The 24,148-nt window shown below is 37.8% G+C and overlaps 1 protein-coding gene across 1 annotated transcript in view; it reads left to right on the top strand.

Annotated features, from left to right (window-relative positions):
* GRAMD4 (GRAM domain containing 4) overlaps positions 1-23,625 on the top strand; it is a 52,855-nt gene extending 29,230 nt beyond the window's left edge. Inside the window, exons 5-18 of the mRNA XM_008921584.3 lie at positions 1,302-1,434; positions 1,909-1,934; positions 5,368-5,459; positions 6,988-7,079; positions 8,053-8,101; positions 8,883-8,954; positions 10,255-10,298; positions 10,397-10,506; positions 11,727-11,881; positions 15,689-15,836; positions 16,283-16,376; positions 17,579-17,663; positions 18,709-18,777; positions 19,752-23,625. Of these exons, the coding sequence (XP_008919832.1) occupies positions 1,302-1,434; positions 1,909-1,934; positions 5,368-5,459; positions 6,988-7,079; positions 8,053-8,101; positions 8,883-8,954; positions 10,255-10,298; positions 10,397-10,506; positions 11,727-11,881; positions 15,689-15,836; positions 16,283-16,376; positions 17,579-17,663; positions 18,709-18,777; positions 19,752-19,853 (1,271 nt within the window). The 3' untranslated portion in view covers positions 19,854-23,625. The remainder of the gene's footprint in view (positions 1-1,301; positions 1,435-1,908; positions 1,935-5,367; positions 5,460-6,987; positions 7,080-8,052; positions 8,102-8,882; positions 8,955-10,254; positions 10,299-10,396; positions 10,507-11,726; positions 11,882-15,688; positions 15,837-16,282; positions 16,377-17,578; positions 17,664-18,708; positions 18,778-19,751) is intronic.
* The last annotated feature ends 523 nt before the right edge of the window (positions 23,626-24,148 follow it).

Here is a 24,148-nt window from a genome sequence, read left to right as displayed (position 1 = left end):
AAGCTTTCCTCCCCACACCTCCTGATTGAGACTTAAGGCTTTTAAATCTGTGTACTAAATTTGAAATTACTCCTCCTGTACTCCTGTAATGTCAATGCTTTCTGTTATGTGAACTACAGCCTGCTGTTTTTTAGTCTCGTACACTCAAAATTTCTTTCTCAGTACTTTCTGAAGTATTAGCATGTGGGAAGATACTTCATATTTTTATTTTCCAATGGAAGTATTCCAATGAAAGTATTATTCCAAATGGACAACAGCTGTAAACTGTCACAATATTCCTTGTTTTTCTAGATATCACTGTCATTCATTAACAAATAATTTGATTCTATTTTCTGAGCACCAGTTGCTTTTTCTCATGAGCTTAAAAGCATCATTTTGGCTGTCGTAGTTGGCTGGTTAATCTTTCCTGCCTCTTAATTTTATGGAGTTCTGTACTGAATTTACCTGGAATAATTTATGTCCTTTTTGCAACTTTGTATTGACCTACATTTCCAAAGAATAGTCTGTCTGTTCCTTCTAGACAACAGTTTTGTGAGTTACAGGTGATTTTGTTCTCACTTGCTCTGTCCAAAGGTTTTTACCCTTATATTTTTTCCATATACCCATGTATTATATTATATTTTTCCACTGAAACCAACATACAGAAAGTGTGCATTGCTTCATTATTTTGCTGTATGAGACTTTCCAGGTAGTATGGTGCGTATATGTTCCATATATAGAAAGTAGGATATGCAGCATAATTTCTGAAGCCTGACTTTATAAAAAAGAAATTATTTTACTTGTATATAAATGTTTTATTTGTATAGATATATAGAGACACACACACACACAATCTTTACAGACTATAAGTGGTTGGAAAGTGGTAGTAAAAATGCCTCTTGCAGAATCTTGCTTGAGCTTCCCTTTCCTGTCAAATTCACGTGGCTGCAAGGTGGTTGTCCAGCTTTCTGCTCAGGGGTGCTTTGCTTTGGACTTGCTTTTCTCAAGGTCACCCCTCAGCACAACAGGAGCACTGAGATTTAAATCAGTCTTTTGTTTACAGAAGCCTCTTAACTAGAAAATGTTTTTACAGTGTTTACTAAAAATTATTGTTTCTTAGGATGTTTTACTCTCTGTACTTCTGGCAATAAGACTCTTCCATGTACTGTCCTGTGAGCAATACAGGAGTCACCTTTAGTGAAGGACAGGAAATCTGTACAAAGTCTGCTTCCCAGCGAAGCATCGTGTGTGGGAACAGGAGCAGGCATTGGATAAAGAGGTCTTCTAGCATTATCCTAATACTTGCAACTTCTTTTTTATAGATAAGCAAAGTAACACGGTCTCTTCAAGACTCCAGAAGTGGCTCGGTGACAAATTTGGGGAGTATGTTGAGGACTTCAGATTTCAGCCAGAAGAGAGTACAGTGGAGACAGAAGAGCCACTCAGTGCTAGAAGGTAAATCCCCAACGTGATTTTGAGAAATTATTGGCTTCTTTGCAAGTTGATTTTCTTCATCACTTAATTTTATTTTGCAACTTCTTACACAGTTTGAGCAAGTATTTGCATAACAAGTAATAAAACTGAAAGCACAGAACCATCTCAAAAATTTTGTGAATGCTTTGGACAATACATGAAATTAAGTTTTTCTGCTGTCTGAGGTGAAATAAGATTTATATTATTTACTAGGTTCCTTCATATGCCTCCCAAAAACTGTGCACCAAGTTGTAGGCTGGAGTGCTTTTACACTTCAGTTTTTGGTCTGATGCAAGATGGACTGTATTAGTTACTAGAAACACAATTTTTAACAGGCAAGAGTGAAGCTTTATGCACATATAATTTATAACTGTAAGGAGTATTTCAGGGATCAAATGTACACAACTGTGCACTGGTTACCTATTTAACACATTGCTTTTATCTGTTATTTTTCAGGTTGACTGAAAATTTGAGAAGATTAAGTAAGTACTTAGCACTGTTTTATTGTCTAGAAATAACAGTAGTTCTTAGTAACCCTATTGGCAGGATTGCTGCTTTTTAAAATACAGCCTTTTGAAATGCTTCTGCTAGTTCATAAGCAGAAAAGGTTCTGGAATCCTGAATTAGTGTTTGGAGTGCAAAGTAACTTAGAGGAGTAGGGATAGAAGCTGTGATTCTGTTTAATATTGAATTACATAGGGTATCTATCTCTGAACCAAACATGTAATGTTAATTAAAATGTGTAAACATGCAATGAGTGAGAATAGGGTATTCGTTCACTGGCAGAAGTAAGAGTGTTCATTTGCTTATGTCTTAGCTGCTTGTAGTTTACTTGCTGGTTTATCAGCTTTTACTTTCAAAGAAGTGGGTCTTGGACAGTGCATACCCTGAGTGTGTCTTGCATGTCTTTCTCTTGGATTGCTGATAAATTTTTTTTTGGAAGGTGGAGGATGCAAATGGCAGGTTAAGCAAAGCAGTTAAGCCCTCCAAAAGTTTTGTTTTTCAAAGAATTGCTAGCCTGAAAAAAAAATATGTTGATACATGTTCCAAATTGGTAAATTATTGTAGAGAGGAAGGTAGAGTTGAAATAAGGGTCTGTAATCTCCATGTAAGGTCAGGTTTTTTCTCCTTAATACTGGTATTGGTTGTAGTTTTATTTGGGAGAATACTTGTGACTTGTTCTCAGTGGTATATGTGCATTGTCTTCAGAATACCTTTCAAAAACCTGTATTAAACTTAAGCTTTGAGTGGTTATTAACTTCCACTAGGTGAGCCATAAAATCTAGATCCCTGTTGTCCGAGGTGCCTGATGATCACTCAGAGCACTCCAGAACCTTGTCACCAGCAGTTTCCACTATGGGTTTTGTTTAGTGTGCTGGAGCAGAGCAGATGGAAGCAGTGCTTAAGTCCATGACCTCCTCCAGTGTGAGTTCTACTGCAAATGAGGGTGAGGGTTTCTGGGGCTCCTTGTGCAAGAGGAGTTGTCACTCTGCTCAGCAGAGAAGGCAAAACTAGTGTGTTCCAATAAAGAAAGCAAAGGTCGTCTTGCAGCAGCCCTCTTCTGTTTCCTTGTGTCCCTAGCTAGTTTGTCTAAGTGGTAAAAGAGCTTAGAGGAAGAGAGTAAAGGACTAGTGGGTTTTAGGGAGCTGAGAAAGAGCCCCTCTTGCTGTTGCTGGCTGTGTGCATCTGTCTGTGGGCCTCTCACAGCACAAGTCAGTCTCCCATACAGTGACGACAAGAACAAAGGTCTGCAGAGGTGGGAGACAGACTTCTTCAGAAGCAGTGATGTGCTGTGTTGCTTGGCTTGGAAAGAGTAAGCAGCAAAGTGCTACTAATGGATAGAGTCCTGCAGAAACATAGCCAACACAGATTTAGCCTGGCTTTAAGATAGCTGAAGCAGCAGCAAGGGAGGGAAGGGCTGTGGATGTTGTTGTCATGGTTTGAGAGCTCCAAAACCCAATTCCCTAGTCCAAGTCCCCCTCCCACATCTCAACCCAGACACCACACGAGACTCAAAATGGGGGAAGGGAATATATATTATGATGACTGTACAAAATAAATACTACAATACATTATATACAATCTTAGCTATCTCTACCATGACATAAAAGTATTTACAATGGATCAAATCTCTTCTCCCCTCCAAATAAAAGTCCAGGAGGGAAGTAGGAAAAGATCCCTTTCTACTCTCAGAGCAGCAATGTCTCTAAGGCAGCAGGCATCTATCCTCTTCTCATGCAGCAGCTGTAGCTGGATCTCTGCCAGTACACACGAGGGGGTATCCAAGCCCCTCAGCCACTCGTCCTCAAGCGAGGGTCTTCTCTTCCGTGGGCTGCGTTCACCCAGACAATGGTTGCGTCACCACGTCGTACCACGAAGCACGGGGGTCTTCGTGACGGTCTGTATCTTCAGGGGGTTCAAGTCCCCTTTGCAGAGCTCTGTGCTCTGTCTCAAGCAGTGGGGGGGCCAAGGTCACCCCCTCCGCATTCTTTCTTGGAGCTTTTCAGCTCTTTTCTGCAGTGCAGTAGCACTTCACCCCTCCCTTCTAGGAAGTGAGGGGTCTCCAAGGAGTTTGTGGTCTTTTGGTTCAGTTCTTACCCCAAAAACTCTGTCTGTAGAGCTTAGGTCTGCTCTCTCTGCTGCTGGCTCTCTTTCTGGGCTCTCTCAGACAACTCTGTGTCTTCCTTGGCTGCATGCTGTTTGCTGCTTCTTCAGTTCTTATCAGTTGGCTCTCTGCCATTGTCTCCAGCCAGAGTTGTTTTTGCCGCCGCTTCTGCTGCTCACGGTGGAGAAAAAAGTCACAGACCTCAGTCCAGTTTAACACTGCTTCCGAGTTTCTATGACCCCAGCCAGGGGCCCCCCAGAGGGGCTCTTGCCCCTTCAGCTGGTGGCTTCAGAACAACTTCAACAACAACTACAACTACCTTCTCTTCCGCTCTGCTTGTGATATGTTTATATTTTGCAGAAGTGCTCATTGGGTAAAACTTCAAGGGTCACCACCCCCTGGGGTTTTACCATTTTATAACTGCAGGGGGGAAACTGTTTCCCCCCACCACAGTTGTCTACCTAGACTATAATAAAGCCTTTGACACCATTTCCCACAGAATTCTCGTGGAGGAACTGGCTGTTCATAGCTTGGACAGGTGTATGCTTTGCTGGGTAGAAACCTGGCTGGGTGGCTGAGCCCAGAGAGTGGTGATGAATGGTGCTGCATACAATTGGAGGCTGGTCAGTAGTGGTGTTCCCTAGGGCTTGGGATTGGGGCCAGTCCTGTTTAATATCTTTATCAATGACCTGGACAAGAGAATTGAGTGCTCCCTCAGGTTGCAGGTGACACCAAGTTGAGTAGGAGCGTTGATCTGCTGGTGGGCAGGAAGGCTCTACAGATTGTTTAGGGACATGGCTTAGTGGTGGACTTGGCAGTGCTGGGTTAATGGTTGGATGCAATGATAATCTTAAAGGTCTTTTCCTACCTAAATGATTCTGTGATTTTGAGTTGTTCCTTGGTGGCTTGCGATGCAGTCAGGCTGATGTTCATTGTTTTACAGTGGGATGAGTTGACCTGTGCAGAGGTCTTTGGGGTAGTATGGACAGGTCTCAGAACAGACTGCTTTTAGCATCCAGGGTACCCTTGTAAAGGATGTTGTTTTCTTTTTTTCTTTGTCTATAGTATGTGTTAAGAGTTTAGACATAACTTTTGTCTTGGATAATACTTTAGTTTTTGGAAATGCATTCTTTAACTAATTTCTCAGTTACATTGATGGATTTAATTTTTCTTTATTTGGATAAGCCTTTTGTCATTACATGTCTTGAATATTCTTAATAATTTTCTAATTTAGTTGTTTGTCATTTACAAGTGATTTAACTACTGCCAGCTAATTCTAACAGTTCTGTTTTTTCTCTGCTTCTCTTTAGAGAGAGGTGCCAAACCTGTTACTAATTTTGTGAAGAATCTTTCTGCCTTATCAGACTGGTATTCTATCTACACTTCTGCTATTGCCTTTATTGTAAGTTATCCTATTCTTCTGGGAGTACTAAGTACTTTAAAAAATCTATTATTTGCTGAAATTCATTGAAATTGCCATATCTGAGTAGGGGTTATGCTACAGTTCAAGTCAAATCAAATAGTGTGATTTCATTTAACACAAAATACCAGTAGTTGTCACTTTAGTTATATTTCAAAACCATTTAAATTGTGTATCCTGGGTTTCTTGTAGCATAGCTTTGTCATAAAATAACTTAAAACGATCTGGGCATTGTTCTCTTGTTTTTTGTCTCCCAGTCCTAGTAATTTGGTGGTAACTTCAGCCTCTGCAAAGTCTCTTGTTGCCTAGGGCTGAAATGCTGATAGTGGTTGTTTGATGAGAAGCTATCGTTCCTCATCAGTGCTCTTTGCCACTTGTTAGGATCATAGTGAGGAGAGGCAAAATGCCTTGATTTCAGTATCATTTCATGTGCAAATATCAGATCTGTGAGCTAAATTCAAGCATTCCCATGCTATCTAAGGGGGTTTGGATGTCTCAAAGAGACATAAGTATTTAGTGGAGTTTTGATTTCTTTTCCTTCTGAATGTTAATTAAATGATCTAAATTCTTTTGGTCATAGTGTATATGAAATATTGTTCTATCAAAGGAATTACTAGTAGTCGTAGCTGAATGAGCCTGTCTGGTGAAAATGTCACACACTTTTTCATTAAATGATCCCTTCCTGTAAGTTATAGAGCCTATGCTATTTTACATGGCACAACTGAAGGAATATTGAGGTGGAGACTTCCCTGTCCCAGTGCCCTGTGTCTGTCCCTTCTCTTAATCTACTGATTTTCCTCTTGCCTCTCTTGGTAAACCCATTTTTCAGATAAAAGCCAAAAGAAGAAACTTCAGCTGATTTTTTTTTTTTTTTTTTTGAAAGCTCTGGACCTGGGAGCCAGAGCAATGTTTCATTTTGGGGTTATCCATAAAAACTGTATCATCTCTCACAGAGAGACTGTAGTCTCTATTTTCAGAAGCTGGGAAGGGAACAGAATACCTTTGTGTTTGTACTTGTTATGTAAAATAAAACCTGTTTTCCTCCAATCTTTTTAGACTTGGTAGATATCTGGAATTTATTTACTTGAAATACTAGAGCAAGAGTTTATCCTGTTGCCCAGTATGGGGCTAATCATTATAACTCTTCTTCTATACCATTAGTGACCATATCATGATCATGTAGCAGATTCACAGACTTTAAAGTTTACTTCTTTTTTTTTCCTCCTACCCCTTCATGTAATTGTAGTGTTGCAAATACTCAATACTCTCTCTCAGGCAGCTGAAAACTAGTTAGGTGTAATCTCCGGAGATCTGGCTCATTTTCAGTTTTAACTTACATTGATAAGTACAGGGCTGTTGTCAGTCATGGGGGCTAAAATTTATTAATTTTTTTAAAATTAGTTGCATGATTCTGAGCCCTTCAGCATAGTGGGAAATGGTATTTCATGCAACTCACTGTACCTCAGTTTGTAATCCACATCTGTCTTTGTTTTTTCTTCTTAATCTGCAGATTTACATGAATGCTGTATGGCATGGCTGGGCCATTCCTATGTTCTTATTTTTAGCGATTTTGAGGTTATCCCTAAATTACCTCATAGCCAGGTATTTACTTAAATACTAGCTTATTCTCTTGTAATGCTTTTCTTGAAAGATGTCTTATTGTTTTTGTGTTGAGTTGTAAACTGTTACCTTTTCTAATGTTGTGGGTTATGTCTAACAAAGAGAAATTCAAACTCTAATATCCTTAGTGTCATTGCTCAGTTTCTAAAATCTTTTACTATTATAGGGAATTGTCTTTGTATCCTGTGACTTGTGTCATCATAAATAATGTTGCATGCTCTCAAATAAAAAAATTTTAGTGTGCCCTCAGCACACTAAAATTCTAAAATAAAATTCTGCAGCATTTAGAGTACTTGGGGAACATCACCTTAAATATTGAAGTCAGCTGCTTTTCCCTGGACAGAATTTTCACCTAAAATTGCAGTTTTGCCTTTTTCCGTAGCTCTTGGCATGCTTTATCCAAAGTGTCTTCCATTTGTAAATTCAGTCTCTTTTAAAAATGAAGACTTTTTTGTAATGTATGTTTTCTATATTAAGACAATCTTTTTAAAATGCTACTTTATGGTGATGGTGTTTTCCCCCTTAAAATGGTGCAGAGTACCTTAACGTGAATATGTTAAAATAAGTTTCTGACTTCTTAATTGATACTTACCATTTCCCTGAGAATTACTGGTAGGAACAAGGCTCCTGAATAAGTTGATGTAATTTTGTTAACATAAAAAAAAAGAAAAAATATTCCTAATCATTTATTCTGTGTCCAGCATTAACTTTTGTTGTAAAACCCACAAGCAGTATTTCTGTGCAGTATCTACTTAGCTAATATTTTTAAGGCTGGCTGTTGTTGGCCACTTCTGCTTTTGTCATGTTGTGGGTTCTTTCTTAATTTGGGGATTATATATTAACTTTTAGGCTATAAGTCCTTGTTGCAGAAAACTACTTTTTAACCCTTTACAAATAATTCATGTTGGCAGGTGGAGAAGTTCTTGCTCTCTTTAACTGTTTCCATAATTTCTAGGGGTTGGAGAATACAGTGGAGCATTGTGCCTGAAGTTTCTGAACCCATGGTAGGTCTTTGATCAGCGTGGCCTGTACACCTATGAAAAAAATTGCACCTTTAAACCTTCCTCTGCATTCGTGTGGGGTATTTGTGAAAGGAAGAGTGAGGCGCAAGTAAAGACATTACTTTTTTTTTTTCTTTTTGTAATTTAGAAGTCTTTACTAACAGCACTCTTAGAATCAGGTGCTTCACCTTAAAATACTCAAAACCTGAAATACGTTTATGCAATGAATCTTAAGATATCAGTTTGGGACAAGTTAGGTCCTGTGGGATCTTCAAGAAGCCTTGCATTCAGTTTTCTTTAAGATCAAGTCCAACCGTTAACCTAACATTGCAAGGTCCATCAATGAGTTCTGGTCCATGTCCCTAAGTGACACATAAAATACCTTTAGGGTGGTGACTCCACTTCCCTGAGCTGCCTATTTCAAGGCTGGACAACCCTTTTCGTGAACAAATTTCTCCGAATATCCAGTCTAAACCTCCCCTGGCACAAGTTAAGGCCGTTTCCTCTTGACCTGTCACTTGTTGCCTTGGAGATGAGACTGACCCCCATGTTGCTACCACCTCCTTTCAGGTAGCTGTAGAGAGCAATAAGGTCTAAAGATAACTAGCAATGAAAGACATAGAAAGTAGATCTGAAACAAGAGAGGATGTTGGTAAATTTAGAGACTATTTAAAGGGAGAGGACTGTTGCCAAGAATGTTGAGGGATCACCTTGTTTTGAGAAGTTTTGTAAAATACGTTTCATCTGAGCCGAAAATTAATGGATTGTCTCTTTCTTGCCTAAGGAACATGCAAAAGAGGACCTGACTGTGTCTGAAAAGTTTCAGCTTGTTCTAGACGTGGCTCAGAAGGCGCAGGTACTGTGCTGCTCTCCAATCTCTCTGGCTGCTCCCTTAGAAACAAGGAGGTTCATAGTCCAAGTGGTCAAAGGATGTTGTTATGCAGCATGTGAAAACACTCAGAAATACTTTTCTTGCATAGGGATCTTTTTTACCTATGAGCAATGGAGATCTTGTTAAGATTCCTGGAGCTTCTGAAGTGGCATGATGCTTCAGAGAACTGGTTGAGGTTCTCTGGTCACATCTCTGAGTGAACTCTGGAGCTTTCACAGTTTTCTTCCTTATATATTCATATAAGTTTCTGATAAGGTAGATTGGATGGTGAATTTACCAATGTACTGGAGGGTGGGTCCTTATCCCAAATCTGCTAGTCACAAAACTGATGTAGGAGGCTCTATTCCTTCAAGATTTAGCTGAAGGCTACTGTCTGTTTAGGTGTTAATTCAACAGTTTGCACTGCATCTCTAAAATAGCATGTTTTTAAAAACTCCACCCCCTTCAAGCCCTGAAATCTGCTTGTGTGGGAGAGGCTGAAGGAAGGTTTTCTCCTGACTTCATCAGTTTGATGAGATAGCAGCTGAGTGACTGCACCACCCAGTTAAACTGCAGCCTTGTGCCATGTCAAATGATGTGCTGCTGTTGAACAGGGTTTACCTTTCCCTTGCCAGCTGCGTATGCTCAGCTCCTGCCTTCTGCTGGTGGCAGTGCATATGTTTATGGAAATTTATTGGGAGGGGGAAATTTTCAAGTGCTCTGACAGCAAGGATCGGTCAGAGAAGGTTTCTCTTAGTCCTAAGCAGTGGTCAGTTTGCATCAATAGTTGTTGGAATTATATGGAATCAAGTAACTCCATGGGCTTATTATAAAAACCTGATATGACTGGCTACTAGGAAGCAAATAGTCCTTTTGATGAACTCAGTAACCACTTTCCCAAGTTTCAGTGCTCAAAATGTGTGAAGAAATTTCCCATTTTGTTACCTAAAAGCAGAAGTTCTGAGCTCTTAGATTGACAGCTGTATTTGCAGTAATGTAGATATGTTTCCGTTGTGACAGTGGGATCAAATAGTTTCTTCACTTCTAACTATCAATCACAAGGTCCAGAACAAGATGTTAAATTAGATAGAAGTCATTGAGTATTGCTATTCAGTTTTGTATTTCCTCAATTGTGAAGTATATAATGGCTAAAAATTAGTTAAAAAAACCCCACTTCTGGAAATTGCTTACCAACAGAGTAAGATAACTGTTGGTTTCCATTATGTGGACAAAACCACCCAAAACAATGCAGGACTTAGTTTTAATTCTCTTGCTTCTTATGCAGAACCTTTTTGGCAAGATGGCAGACATACTGGAAAAATTTAAAAAGTAAGTTATCTGACATGAGTATTTTTTCCCTATAAAACAAGACTGGACCAGTATTTGGAACACTGGTAATAAAATTTTGTTTCTTTTTTTTTGTGCAGCTTGTTTATGTGGGTCCAGCCAGAAATAACACAGAAGCTCTATGTTGCTCTGTGGGCAGCTTTTATTGCATCCTGCTTTTTGCCGTACAGGATTCTTGGCCTTGGATTGGGTAAACACAATAAATAATTGACCTGTTACAGTCTAGATTTAACGCATTAAAATTTACATGATCTTTAGATGGAGAATTTTAGAGTTTAAGAAAGAAAACCTTCATTAATAAATAACGCAGTGTTTTAAAGTATCTTCGTTGTACTTGGCATCATCTGTCATGAGAGTTTCGAAAACCATCTCTGTATATAATAGAAAAGGACTGGTTAATGCTTTTACTTCTTGAGGAGAAGTTTATGATGAGCTGTTAGCAGAGCTCTTCAGACTGTCAGATATAAGGCTTCTGGAAAGTCCTATGTTTTGCTCATATATCTTTGTAAATATGTGGCAAGACATAGAAGGCATGAAGATGATTGGGTAAGTTGGAATGGAAAAGTTAATGGGAATACTTGTAAAACTTGGCGGATAGGCTGGACAAAACGAACTGTGGGTGAAGTGGCAGGTAATTAGTCTCAACTGGGAGTTGGGAAAGGAGGGTTCTCACTACAGCATGAGACCATCATTTTTCTAAGGTATGAAACCCTGTACTGTGAACCAAGAACCTCCCTTTTTTTTTTTCTTCATTTAAGTAATGATATAATAAAATGAGTATTACTTTTAGTGACACTGAACTTCAAATTGTGTTAGCTTGAACATAAATGTAGGTTTGCTTAATGTGGCAGTTGAATTAGATGTGTGAGGAATTATTTTTTTACTCTGACTCTCGGGAGATCTGAATTGCACTCAGTAAAGTTTTGAGAGAGTATTTTAAGCCCTTTTTAATCTGGCAGAATGCAAGGAAATAACTTGGATAAGATAAGAGGAGGGACTGGAAGGTAGACTTTTATGTAGTACGTGAGAGCCCTCTGTTGCCATTTAAATTCTTGCAGGAGCTGCAGAGTTGAATGCTTTGGTCTGTTTTCTGTTTTGGAAGTATATCGTGTTTTCAGACTGGTTCTAGAACATATGTTTGGGTTGTTTTAATGTTCTTCTGCATAATAGCAGCTATATAAGTGCTTTAAAAGAACTGAGGATGGGGAGGAAGTAATCTGGGCAGGGAGGAAAAGAAAAATAATTTTCTGTCATTAGAAGAAGAATCAAAATATAAAACCAAGGGAATGGTTTAACACCATGATTGAAGATGCAGAATTAGGTTTCATTCATTAACTTGTTAAAACATTATTAAAACAGTGATGTTCTTAATGCCCTTCCAACATGCATACTGAAGTGAATTTTTTTCAGGACTCTATGTTGGAACAAAGTTTTTCCTTGTTGATTTTATCTTCAAACGATGCCCCAGACTAAGAGCTAAGTATGATACTCCGTATATCATCTGGATAAGTCTCCTGACAGATCCTCAGCTCAAAGAAAGATCTAATGCTACAGTGTCGAGACGGGTAAGGGTAATAAATCTTTTTGTCCCTCTGTTCCCAACATCTGAAAATCAGATCCCTTTCTCCCCTTCCCTTTTCTCCAGTGACTAGAGCACATTAAAGATAAGCTTAATTAAATCCTAACAATCAATGTTAGTTCTATTTTTTTATTATTTTCAAGATTCACAGTTTTTCTATGAGTTCTGTTGTATGAAAAGAATCAATTATCAAAATGTTTGTGCATATATATATATATATATACACTGTGAATCATATGAAGCTAAACACAGAAATATAACATCTTCTGTATTCATATCAATTTCTCTAACATACATTCTGTGTGATTTTATTATCAGAATCTAGTGTTTATGCATCCACCTCTATACTTAGACATTCCTTTTCAGTGGAAATTTAGATGCTTAGGTAAATTGAAGAACAGTTAGTTAAAAAAAATAAAAAAAGGTTTGATTATAATATGTGCCTTACTAATGGGATAAGCATTAGCAGAGGTAGTAAAGTAGTTTACAGATTTAGGTGTTATGTCTTACAGTTATTTTTATTAGGTGACTTTTTAGCATAGTGGTGATAAAGGACTTCTCACCATGTTGGTACTCCAACAGTACATTTTCTTTTTGTTAAAATGTCATAGTTAAATCTCAAGTGTTGTATTTTGTGCATCTTGGTAAATTGTTTTGGAGCCTGACGTGATAACTGAAAAACTAGTCATGCATTTCCTTGTCCCTGAATTTGTCAATGTTTATTAGTTTAAAAATTAAAGTAGTTGTAATAAATCTTCAGTCTAATTCCCATTTTAGCATTTGCTTAATGCCTCTTAGCACAATATCTGATTGCATTCATGGAGTATCGGAGTATTGTCTGAAATGTGCAGCACTGAGCAATAATTCAGGCTGGGTACACAACTGGAGAGCAAAAGGGATAAAAGCACATGAACCCTCAGCTGTTGTGATGAAGAAGTCTTGGGTTCTGGGAGTGATGGAGCAGTTGGTGGTAAAATAACTGGAGCATAATCTGAGTATTTCAGAAGGAAGTGGAAGAGAAGGACAGTCTATGACAGAGTGAATCTTTTGCTCCTATTTTCCAAGGGATGAGAAGACAGAGAGTGAATCTTTTGCTCCTGTTTCCAAGGGATGAGAAAAGTAAATGAACACTTAGATGAAGCCATCCATGGCCTGTATTTCTCTTGCTTGCAGAAGATGGCCTTAAAAGTTTCTGTGCTTCTTGAGCTTACAGGTTGTTTGTCACAGATTGTGGTGGTTGTGACAGCTTCTTGCTGGGTCTCTCTAATCTGCCCTAGAGGGGGAAAGGTTCTGAATTGCTAAGCTTGAATCCATAAGCTTAGAGAGTAATTATTCCTTCTGGGTTTTCTTCATGGCTTAAGTTTTGACAAGTAGACCAGGGATTTTGTAATGTCATGTCTGGCTTGGTGGCCTTGGCTTCTCTGCCTGGAAGGCATCCAAATATCTTTGAAAACATTAACTTGATCTCAGTAATTTTACACCCCTTGAGAGATTTCTGCAAACCTCATAGTATGAAAAATAAATTTTTGTACAAAAAGGTAAAAATCAGATGGGCTTTTCATTTTTTTCATAGAACAGACAGAGCCCAAATGCATGTAGTACCAGCATGTGTGCATTGGCTTTGCTTCTTATCATTAAACAGCATACAAGACACCGTAAACTTAAACACAATGCATTATTCATTGCCTGTACCACTACTCTGACCCCATGTCCTTAGAGAACAGTCCTGACAACAATATCTGATCAGTAAAGGCTGTATGTCAAAAGCTGATGACAGATCAAGTGAAATGGAATACCTCCAGGTATTCCTACCTCCAGGTTGTTGGTGACATTTTTAGACAACCAGGACTCTTCAGCATTACAAATCCGATCACTTCCAGTTAGATTTAAGGCTTATCCAAGTTGGATGCAATGCTTTTCGCTTAGTAATTGACCATAGGTTGTCTCAAGCCTGAGTGGTTAGAGGAAACGTTTGCATGTGTTAGGCAGGACTGGAAGTAAGGGCAGAACTTTCTCACATTTTCAGCCACCAGATGGGATGTGGTGCTGAAGTCTAAACTCCTTTTTTTAATCTCTTTGTATAACAGGTAGGTATGAAGCAGTGTAGCAAAGAGCAGGAATAGCCCTTATTCCAGCGCAAAAAACATTAGACCTCTTGCCCTGATCTTTTTTTGTTTTGGGCCATGGAGCTTCACCTGGCTATGTGCATGTGCAGCCAAATAACTTGTCTAAGAAGGATTTCAGAAAGTTCTTCTCATCCGTACTTATACACAGATTGTTGGAGAAGCTGTTATTTTCCTTGGTTCCAGGGACTTGATCACTGCAAAGAGCACTGCAGAAGAGCAATACCTGAGGCAGTATTGCAGTTACCATCAGGCATTTGCTTTCCATGTCAACTTACTTTATTTTTTTTCCCAAGGCATCATTGTACCCTAAAAGGTGGATGACAAAAACCCTCTGCTGTGCCTGTTTTGTTAGTCTGGTTTCTAGTTAGCAATTGCAGTACACATTTTTCATTTGCTTCGGATTTCTTTTGTTAGCTCTAAATCCTGCAAAGTGTCAAGGGCTGCCAGCTTAGTGCAAAAAAAAAAAAAAAGGCAGCTGGAGGCTGGTTGGCCTTCAACAGCATTGGGCCTTCACAGAGGAAGAGCTTAGTCCTGAGCTTCCATGTTGCCGGTTTTCCAGTTGTTTAATTGCACGTGTATGTTAGGGCTAAGAACAGAACTGCTTAATGCATCAATGACAAAAGCTAGCTTTTGGAAACATGTGGTGCCCCACCAAGATGAAAAAGCAAATGCAGGCAAGCTTTCCAAAAGAAACTGCCTGCTGTCCTTCCAGAAGCAAGGCTTGTTGCTAGGGCAGTCTCCAGTGCTTCAGGAGCTCTATTTAAAAGTAGATTTTACTCAAGTACTTTGGTTTTGGGAACTCAATGCTGCCTATTTTCCCCACAAGGATGCTGACAGCCATTCAGATTTTATTTCATATGTCAACACTCAAAATTCAGTGTAACTTCAAAGCAAGGGAAAGATCAATGACTGTAATGCAACCTTGAATAAATTTAACTGGTGTGCTCTAACCACGGATAACTCTTTTTTTAATTGCATTCATTGTGTGTAGTCTCTTGGTTTGTGAGCAAGATCTTGCAGTGTCACTCAGTTCATGTTTTATTCTATGTATTATACTGTTAAATAGATTTTACTTTTTTTCTTTTGTCACTGTCACATTTGTGTTGTTTGTTTCTTTTCCTGCCAGCTGTCAGGGCATGAAAAGGTATGGATCATAGCGTGGAAAACTTCCTTTCAATTTCAGCATTTGTATTTATAATGAGCTTATGCAGTTTTGTGTGGCTTTTTTTTTGCTCTTTTTTCTTTCTGAACTTCTTTTGTGCAGTAATATTTTGTCTAACTCTTGAAGACAAGCCAGTAGTAGTCCTGCTAGTTACAATCGTTGGAGCTGTGTGCAGTGACTTAGCTGTATCTAATCAGATATAGCCTTTACTGTAGAAAAATGGTATTTTAAGGTAGGTGTGTTTAGCACCATGTACTTCACCCCTGCAAAGGGTGTCCATCAAAGGGCAGCACTTTGAAAGGTTATATTCAGGTGCTGTATTAGAGATTGGTGTTATAGCAACAGTATAGTGCAGTAGTCCAAAGTTAACTTTATTGAAGTAATTAATGAAAATTGTTGCACTGTAGATTTTTTTTTTTTTAAAGAATAGTTAGCCAAATTATTTTTAAGAGTATAGCTTAAATATTGATGCTCAGATTTTGGAATCGTGATTCTTTTTCTGCAGATTCAAACAACAGGATCCAGAATCTACGTGGGCTCAAGCGCCCCAACCGGAATAAGCAAAGATGAAGACACAAGTCGTTTGCATACCACCAAGAAGGGGAATTTCCATGAAGTTTTTAACCTGTCAGAGAATGAACGTCCTTTGACAGGTATGATGCCACAGGAAGGCCAATATTTTGTAAAAAGCCAAGGATAGTTTAAAGTTGAATTCCCTTTCTGTGCCTTGCGTAGGTGTAAGCTTTTGATTAAAAAGTCTTGCTTTAAATTAGGATGAATGGAGACAGCTGCTTTCATTCCACATCCTTGCTCTTTGAAAAAGTGCACAGCCTGATGTGCCTTTTGTGGTTATGCAAATCCAATCGTCAAGTTAAAGGGAATAATTGTGTGGGTGGTTTTTGTTTTGGGTTTTTAAAACCAGTGTTAAAACAGATGTTATGATGTCTAAAACACCTTATTTAGGCTTTTCTTTCTAAGCACTTTTAGGTATCTAAAGTTTAATATTCATTGTTTTCTGTTTTATAAGGAAACTGTTGGGGGTAGTGCCTGTCTATCTTTCTTTTTCTTAAACTAAGAATTCTTGTTATGATTTTTTCAGCATCTGAAAATGGCTGGCGCTGTTGCTTGATTAACAGAGATAAGAAGATGCCTACAGACTACATCAGACATGGAATTCTTTATGTCACAGAAAAGTGAGTCATTGCACTCCACACATTTTTTAGGAGGGAAATGCAAGACATTAAAAAATTTGAATCTAAAAGTGATCCTTTAACAATGTTTTGAAACAAAAATGCCATTTCAAGGTGGTTTATAACCTCAAAAAAGCATCATAGGGAGAGCTGAATCTGCTATATGGCAACGCTTAACAAAAGTGATTTTGCCTTGGGAAGGCCTGCATAGGAATGCAGAGTAGCTCTGTATAGATAGTTGTTAGTAGCTGGAGCTCTTAATGTGGATAACATGCTAACTATATATATACTAGAAAACAAACCTAAAAGCTAAGTGTACTTTGAAAGTTGTGATCAACAGCAAATAGTCTTAGTTTTTGGATTTTAAAGCAAGGTGAATATATAGCTTCCTTGAAATGACATGCAACAAAAAGAAAACTGAAAATCAAGCCTTGGTTTCAAATCCAGTACTTGATTTTTATGGGTGTTTTTTTGTGGCGAGTTTTTTTTTCAGTTGGTTGGTTGGTTTGGGTTTTGTTTTCGTTTTTTGTTTCTGTTTTTTGAGTGAGGTTCTTTTTGTTTGCTTTTAGGTTTTTTTTTAATCCTTACTACCTTCCAGCCTCCCAGGGCTGAATAACTATGGTCATTACTGTTTGGGTCTTGTGCTGAAATTCCTTTGGAGTGTAATGAAAGGAAGTAAAGCTCATCTGTATGCAATGTCACCTAGTGATGGAGACCACTCTCCAGCATTTATAAATCTGAGCTTTTGTCTGCATCACAATACCGTGAAACTAACACAGTGTTTTTCATTAATCTTCTTTTAGGGTGGTAAAAGATTTATAAGCTTTTGGAGATTTGGTATTTCAACTGTTTAAGGATATATGTCCCTCCTGTGTCTTTAAAATGCATGTCAGGTTTAACCATTAAATGCAATAATATAATACATGCATTGCAATAATGCAATAATAAATACAAGAATTTTTGGGGGTGTGTATGCCTACCATATGTTCTGGGCTTTCAGACTGATCAGTCAGTTGCTAGAATTTATAAATGGTTTCTCTAAATTACAAACCATAACTGAACTGCAAATTGTGTGCCTCTTTCTTTGGTTTTGAAGCTGATTTTAACCTGTGAGATTTCAAACTTCAGAAGAGACAAGAGGAATATTTGAGAAATTTGTTTTAGAATACTGTAACTTAATGAAGATTTTCTTTTCTCTTTTTCAGTTACCTGTGCTTTGAAAGCTCAAAATCTGGCTCATCTAAAAAAAATAAGGTTATAAAGCTAACGGATATAACAGATATCCAGAAGGTATGTCTGGTTGGTGTTGCAAATAGGGGAGAAAAATGGTTTTCTGTTCAGCTAGTCATGTTTTGCATTTTTCCTTATTATTTTGAAAAAGCATGCCATGGATAATTTTTATAAGTAAAATGTAATTCTTCCTGGAACTGCTTGTTTAGCCATTCAGACTCACCACGAGCAAACTCACTATGAGCATGAAGACAAAGTAGTTTACAAAACCCTTACACTCCTGCATTAAAGATTAAAGTTGTGTTGTTTATTAACTCCAGTGTTGACTAGAGCTGCTGCATACGCTTTAATAAGATTTATTATTAGCAGGAATAGTGTAATACTAACTTTATTTTGGGTATGGATATCGGTAGATGCACCATCTTAAAAGTAGGTGCCTCAGAGGAAGGAAGGATTGTTGTCAGTGAAGAAAGGCAGATCATTAGAATAGCCAGACTGGTTTATCTAGTTGGGACCCATCAGTAACACAGGCACAAAATGGATAGTTGGAAGCACGACAAGTACAGTGTCATCCTTCTTCACTTGTCTTCATCTTAAACACACCTGCTTTCTGCTACATCTTGTGGCCGTGAGTGCCACAGATTAAATCGTGTTGAGCAAAGAAACACAGCCTGGTGTCTGCTACTGTGTTAAGTACCTCCAGATTTCCAAATTAATTCCTTCTATTTATATCACGTCTATAAAGCAGACAACTTACACTCAAATCGAGCATTCCTATTGGAATTAATAATCCATATTAATGGATTTCAGACATCATAGTTGAGGTAATGCTGGCTCGTTTGTTGGTTGGTCTGTATGGCCATAAAAGTCCTTTTGTGTCTGTTCAGGTTTTTTTAACAAAGGTGAGACAGGGATTGTGCAGCCAAGCATAAACATGTGCTGTACCTGCTTTTATTCGGAGGTGGGAAACAAAGGTCTGATTTGGGGATCTCCTCCTCTGTGTGAATATTGGGAAGACATATCAGTGATGAGCTATGTAACCTCCACAGCATCTTTTGCAATTGTTCAGTAAGTAAGGTATCTTTTGTGATTTTTTTCTTTTTAGTATAAAGTACTCTCTGTTCTCCCAGGATCAGGGATGGGTATTGCTGTATCAACACCATCTACACAAAAAGTAAGTAGCTGGCTGTGTCAGTATTGCTCTGTTTGACTTCATACCCTTCTTTTCTTCCTTCTCTGGCTAGCACCAGCATAAAGGGGTTTTTGTCCACTTATAGCAGCATTTGGCTTTTTCTGTTTGTTTGTCTTAAATTCACTTGTCTATTATTCAGTATGTTTGTCTTCAGAACTTTAATGAATTAGACATTCAACTTGTTCTACTGCATCTGGACTATCTTACTATAACACTTCAGAAAGATTCTCCCCATCATCCTTCTTGAGGAGCGTGGGGGCTGCTCTGCTGCACAGTCTGAAACAAAAAGGTTATGGCTTGATAGTATCTGTGGATGAGGAGGCTTTGGAGTGGAAGGGCCTGACTCTCAGATAAAGGTTTCCTGTTTCAGTCTTTAGTACCATAAGATTTAAGATTCTGTAAGCCTCAAATACCTTTTGGGCAACTGAAGCATCTCTTAGCATCTGTCTGAACCCTATTTTAAATTAATCACTTACAAATAACTTTTTACCAAGTCACATGACTGTTGTACGAGTTTTTCGGCTTGTTGTTTGATATTGAGAAGTACTTCACAATTAGGAGGTTGAAAATATTCATCTACCTAAATACATATTCTATGAGTGAAAATGAAGAGGCACTGATAAAGATTTTTAGAACTTTAATGAAGGCAGAGGTCAATCAGGAAAACATCATGCACCAAGGGGATGGAGACGAAAGTGGGTTACAATGTTCTCCATTCCTCATATTCAGTCCAGATGTATTTTATGCCATGGTTAGTTTAGGAAGAATATAAAAAAGTGGAAAATATTAGAAACTCTGCCATATAACCAAGGATTTAGTAGAGAAAAGTAATCTCATGACTTTGTCAATGCAGTTCTAGTGCAATTAATCTGTTCCTATTGACCTGGCCAAAACTATACCTGGAGAAACAGTTTTCTTTCTACACTAACATGATGTGTTTTTTTTCTGTTGTTTAGCCTTTGATTTTTGGTGCCATGGTACACAGAGATGAAGCTTTTGAGACAATTCTCAGCCAATATGTGAAAATAACATCTGCAACATCCAGCAATGAGAGCTAGTATCTTATCTTAGAAGAACTAAAGGAAACTTTCCTATTTTACAACTTGGTAGTGGAAAAAAATGAACATCCTCATCTATTTTGCAATAATTTTTCTTGTCTGGTGGTTTATATTCTGTCTGTTACATAAATCAAGTGTATTTTATATATGCCTTCATGTTTGTTTTTAAGGTTTTTGTAAAAAAAAAACAAAACCAAAATGAAACAAAACAGTGAAAGTGCTATCATCACTATTAGCCTTGCACATTAAGCACTTTTAATGTTTATTTACTGACATTAAAAGCTGGGAAGATACTTGGAGATCTGACTACGTAATGAAGTGAAACAGAATGATCCCTTTAACTCCACTGATATCACTAATTTGTCCCTTTATCTTAGTTGTTTTTCCCTGTGATGTGAGAATAATGGATGCAGCAGCTTGAAGTCTCTCTTCAGCTCAGTTTTGAATTGGGTTCTTTATTAAAACTGATAGCAACACCAAGGAAGTATTGGCATTTCAGTATTTTCATATTTACAACTGCACTTAAAATAACTCCTCCTTGCTAATTTTTGTGTCACAGAAGGATATTTTACTGGTTTGGTTAGGTTCAATTTTTCCTGCATACAGGTGTTTCAATTACTTGTACAGTGAATTGGAGTAGAAAGTTTGTAACTACATCTTCCTTTCCTAATAAACTAAAGTAAGAGGAAGGAAGGAAGGCAGATACTTTTTATAAAAGAAGGCACGAAAATGTTGTTCCTAAAATGTTAGGCATCATATATTTGTATTTCTGTAGATACTTGTCATAGAAGGGCTCAGCTGTTGTACATGTTGTATGTACAAGGCGTTTGTACGTTAATGCATTAAAGACTTGCAGGCTTTTTGTGTTGGGGGAGGTGGGAGTAATTAAACTGAGACATGACTTTTTTAAATTTGGCTTTTCTCTTGGGTTACCTTGTAATGAGAAAAACCACTATAATATAGCAACTGAAAGCACTAGTTCCTCTCAAAGCATAATTTGAGGAGCATTGATATGCTGCTGTCTTCCCCCTTGCAGAATTAAATTTTAGTAACAATTAAACCCAACTACCAGGTAAAACAGGAAGGCTGTGCTCCTCTGAACTCTCTCAGGCCTATCTAGCAGCAAAGCACATAATGACCTTTGTCTTTAATATTAGAAAGCTTTTATACTCTATATAATGGCACCCATCTGAGAGGCTTAGAATTTTATTTACATTTTCATGAAAGCACAGTAGGAGTTATGCCAGGCCTTCCAGTGTGTCTTTTCCTTTGCTATGTCTTTTCAATTGAGCAGTATGGATTCTCCAGACATTATATGAATGGCTATAAAAAAAATTACAATGGAGATGCAAATTCTTGTGTAAAAATGGGACTTAATTTCATGGATTTTTTTTCTCTGTTTTTTTTTTTTAAACAAGAATTTTCTTTATTTATAGGGAAAGAGGTAAAATGAAGGGGGGAGAGAGGTAACAAACACCAAAGGGTGTTTAAGTCTTAGCACAGTTTTAAATTAAAGTGTGTCAACAAATGCAGCAGTAATGAAGAAGGTGGCAGTCAACATGTACAAACCTTTCTTTACTCTGGCCGTGAAGAGGTATGATATGAGAACTCAATATAAACTTAATATGAAGAAATATTGTTGAATACCATGATTTGATTGAGTATTGTAAAGTGAAACACTTATAGGGTAAAACTCTGTGCCCTGGGTGGAAATGTAAGCAAGAATGGTGGGGGGGAGGCCACTGTAATGGCTAAGATGTAATTTTTGAGTTCTCCCTTTAGAGTAGCACTTGAACATGTCTTCAAATGACCTGAAAAAGGGGTGTGTTTCTAACACCACCTTAGGTATGCTGTAACTCGGGGCCTGGAAACTTAAAATGTAAGTGAAGCAGGTGGGAAATCCATTTTGCCACCATCTAAAGTGGATGTGGCTTGACAGTTTATGCTTTCATCACTTCACACATTCAGGCTATATGTTTAAGTAAATATTCTTCATCTTAAATTTTTCTCTTCAAACCTACTTTAAAATCAGTTAGTCTCTTTTTTGTAATTTCTCTGTATTATAATTTGGCTTTCCTTTCTAGAATCTTCCTTGAATAGTACGTTTGGCTAACAAATAGGCATTAAAATGGCTTAATGTTATATAAATCTTAATCAGATCCATTCATTTTGTCTTAAGAAAAAAATCCCTTGGGTGTGTTTTAAGATTATCCTTTTTTTTTTTGAACAAACAGAAAACTATATTTTTTACAGAGAGCATGCTCTTTTTCTTATTTTTGTATCATTTTTCAAGTGTAATTTATACCTTCACTCTGATCACAACAGCAGTTTCAGTAGGAAATCAGTTGACTCGTACTTATTACCTCCTCCCCCTCCCACCCTCCTCCTCACTGGTTGACCCTTGTAAACAAGGTTGTCCTAGATTCTGGTTCCTGAAGGAGCTATAGGATCTATACTGATGGTGCCAGGACAATTAACCATATCTAGGCTTCAGAGAAAAGATATCATTATCTTTTTCCCAGACTGAAATGCCTCATGTGTACAATATGCTCTTAAAATTTATTTTCTGATGTTTGAAATGAGTCCACACTTTTAACAGTGTGAACTTAAAAGTTAGTGATTCTTAAAGCAGTAAACCTAGTGCAAACTGCAATGCAACATTGATTCACTCTAATGTATAGGAAACAGACTGGATTTCTCTTTTTTTTAATAGAGTTGTAATATAATTGACAAACATCTGTGTACATATTTTGCAAATTTCACTTTACATTATCTGGGTTCCTGCTGCATAACTGTGGTGTATGTGACTTCAAAGATGCCAGAAGGTACCCTTAGTGTGTTTACTCATGCTTTTCCTGCTGCTACACCCTCCCAGGTTTGGAGGGCAGGAGAGGACGGGCAGCGAGTAAATATGTACTTGACTTGTACAATTACACTGAAGTCCTCACCTTAAATTCCAATCTTCCTGTCTAGTTTTGCAGTACAGCCTGGTGTTCTACAGTAACAGGCTGGGTTGGAACACTTAATGTAAAGTGCTTCTAAATAGCAGAAAGTGATGTTCTTGTCATTCTGTCTGTCTGATTGCTGTTTATATTTGCAGTTCTGTTGATGTCTGTAGATGTCTGGATCATTCACGCGTAATTGGATTTAACTTCTAAAAGAAGTTCACTGGTTAGTTTGAGTCCCTTTTAAAGACAATAAAAAAAGGGAGATGAAAACTGACTGCTTTAATTATCAGTGACCACTTAAATTCAAAAGGCTGAACAAGCTGAAATATGAAATCATGCCTTTCTGTGCACTGTAGCTTTTGTGAGGCAAGATTGAATAAAACAAACTATTTATTAGTAGCAACATCACACAGGATGCCAGCAGCAAAACCCTACCCTTGTTCTGCAGACAAAGAGAAAAGGGATTTTACCCAACCATGAAGAGATGAAAGGATGTACTTTTTTTTTGGCTACTTAAACCTGTTTAAAAACATTGTTAGTTTTTATTGAACTCTGTACATTTTGGCAGATGTTTAATTTCTACTAATCATTGAAATATAATGGATGTTAAAATTTTTATGTCTGAGGTTTGAGTCTATATTTTGAAATTGTAAATAATTCATTATCAGTGTAACTTTTGTTTGACAAAAGACTTATACTGTATGGATAATTGAAATAATGAAATTATTTACCCTGTACATTTTTTAAGAAAATCTTGTTTGTTTAAAAAGTCTTGTATAAATTATAATTTTTATTTAAATAAACCTAAAAATGCTTTGTGCTAATGCTTCTTGCAAACTTTCATTACTTATCTTTCAAAACTACACCTGATTTCTTGCAATGAGGTGAGTTAGTGCTTTTGGGCAGATTCATAGCCACAGGTCCATCACTGGTGGGGGAAGCAGGTGGGTTTGGTTCCTCACTGCTTTTGAAGGAACAAGGAACAAGTGTTTTATTTTAAATAATCCTGTAACTGTATTGTAGAGTGTATGTATATTTTTGATTAGATCTTTTCTGTAAGTCTGTCACTTTGTAGTTATATGGTTAATTTAAAAAAAAGGAGGGGACCAGTGAGTTCTAAGATGCTGCCACTGCAGGAGGGCATGGATGACATGAGACTGTTCAGAGGAGTACAGACTGATATCTGCCAGAGCTCCACCACGAAACAGGTAACTGCACACTGTGCTACAGGTGGGCACTGGAGGTAAGGATAAGCTCTTTTCCACTCCAGAGGTTTCAGGTGTGCTCAGCAGAAGCATTCCATAACCACAAGTGGCTGTTCTGCAGCATCCACAGTCCCTTCAGCTC

Source organism: Manacus vitellinus, unplaced genomic scaffold (genome assembly GCF_001715985.3).
Source record: "Manacus vitellinus isolate BGI_N305 unplaced genomic scaffold, ASM171598v3 scaffold_13_pilon, whole genome shotgun sequence".
Classification (NCBI taxonomy): Eukaryota; Metazoa; Chordata; class Aves; order Passeriformes; family Pipridae; genus Manacus; species Manacus vitellinus.
The sequence above is the reverse complement of the archived record's forward strand: the minus strand, read 5'-3'. Positions and strand labels throughout refer to the sequence as shown.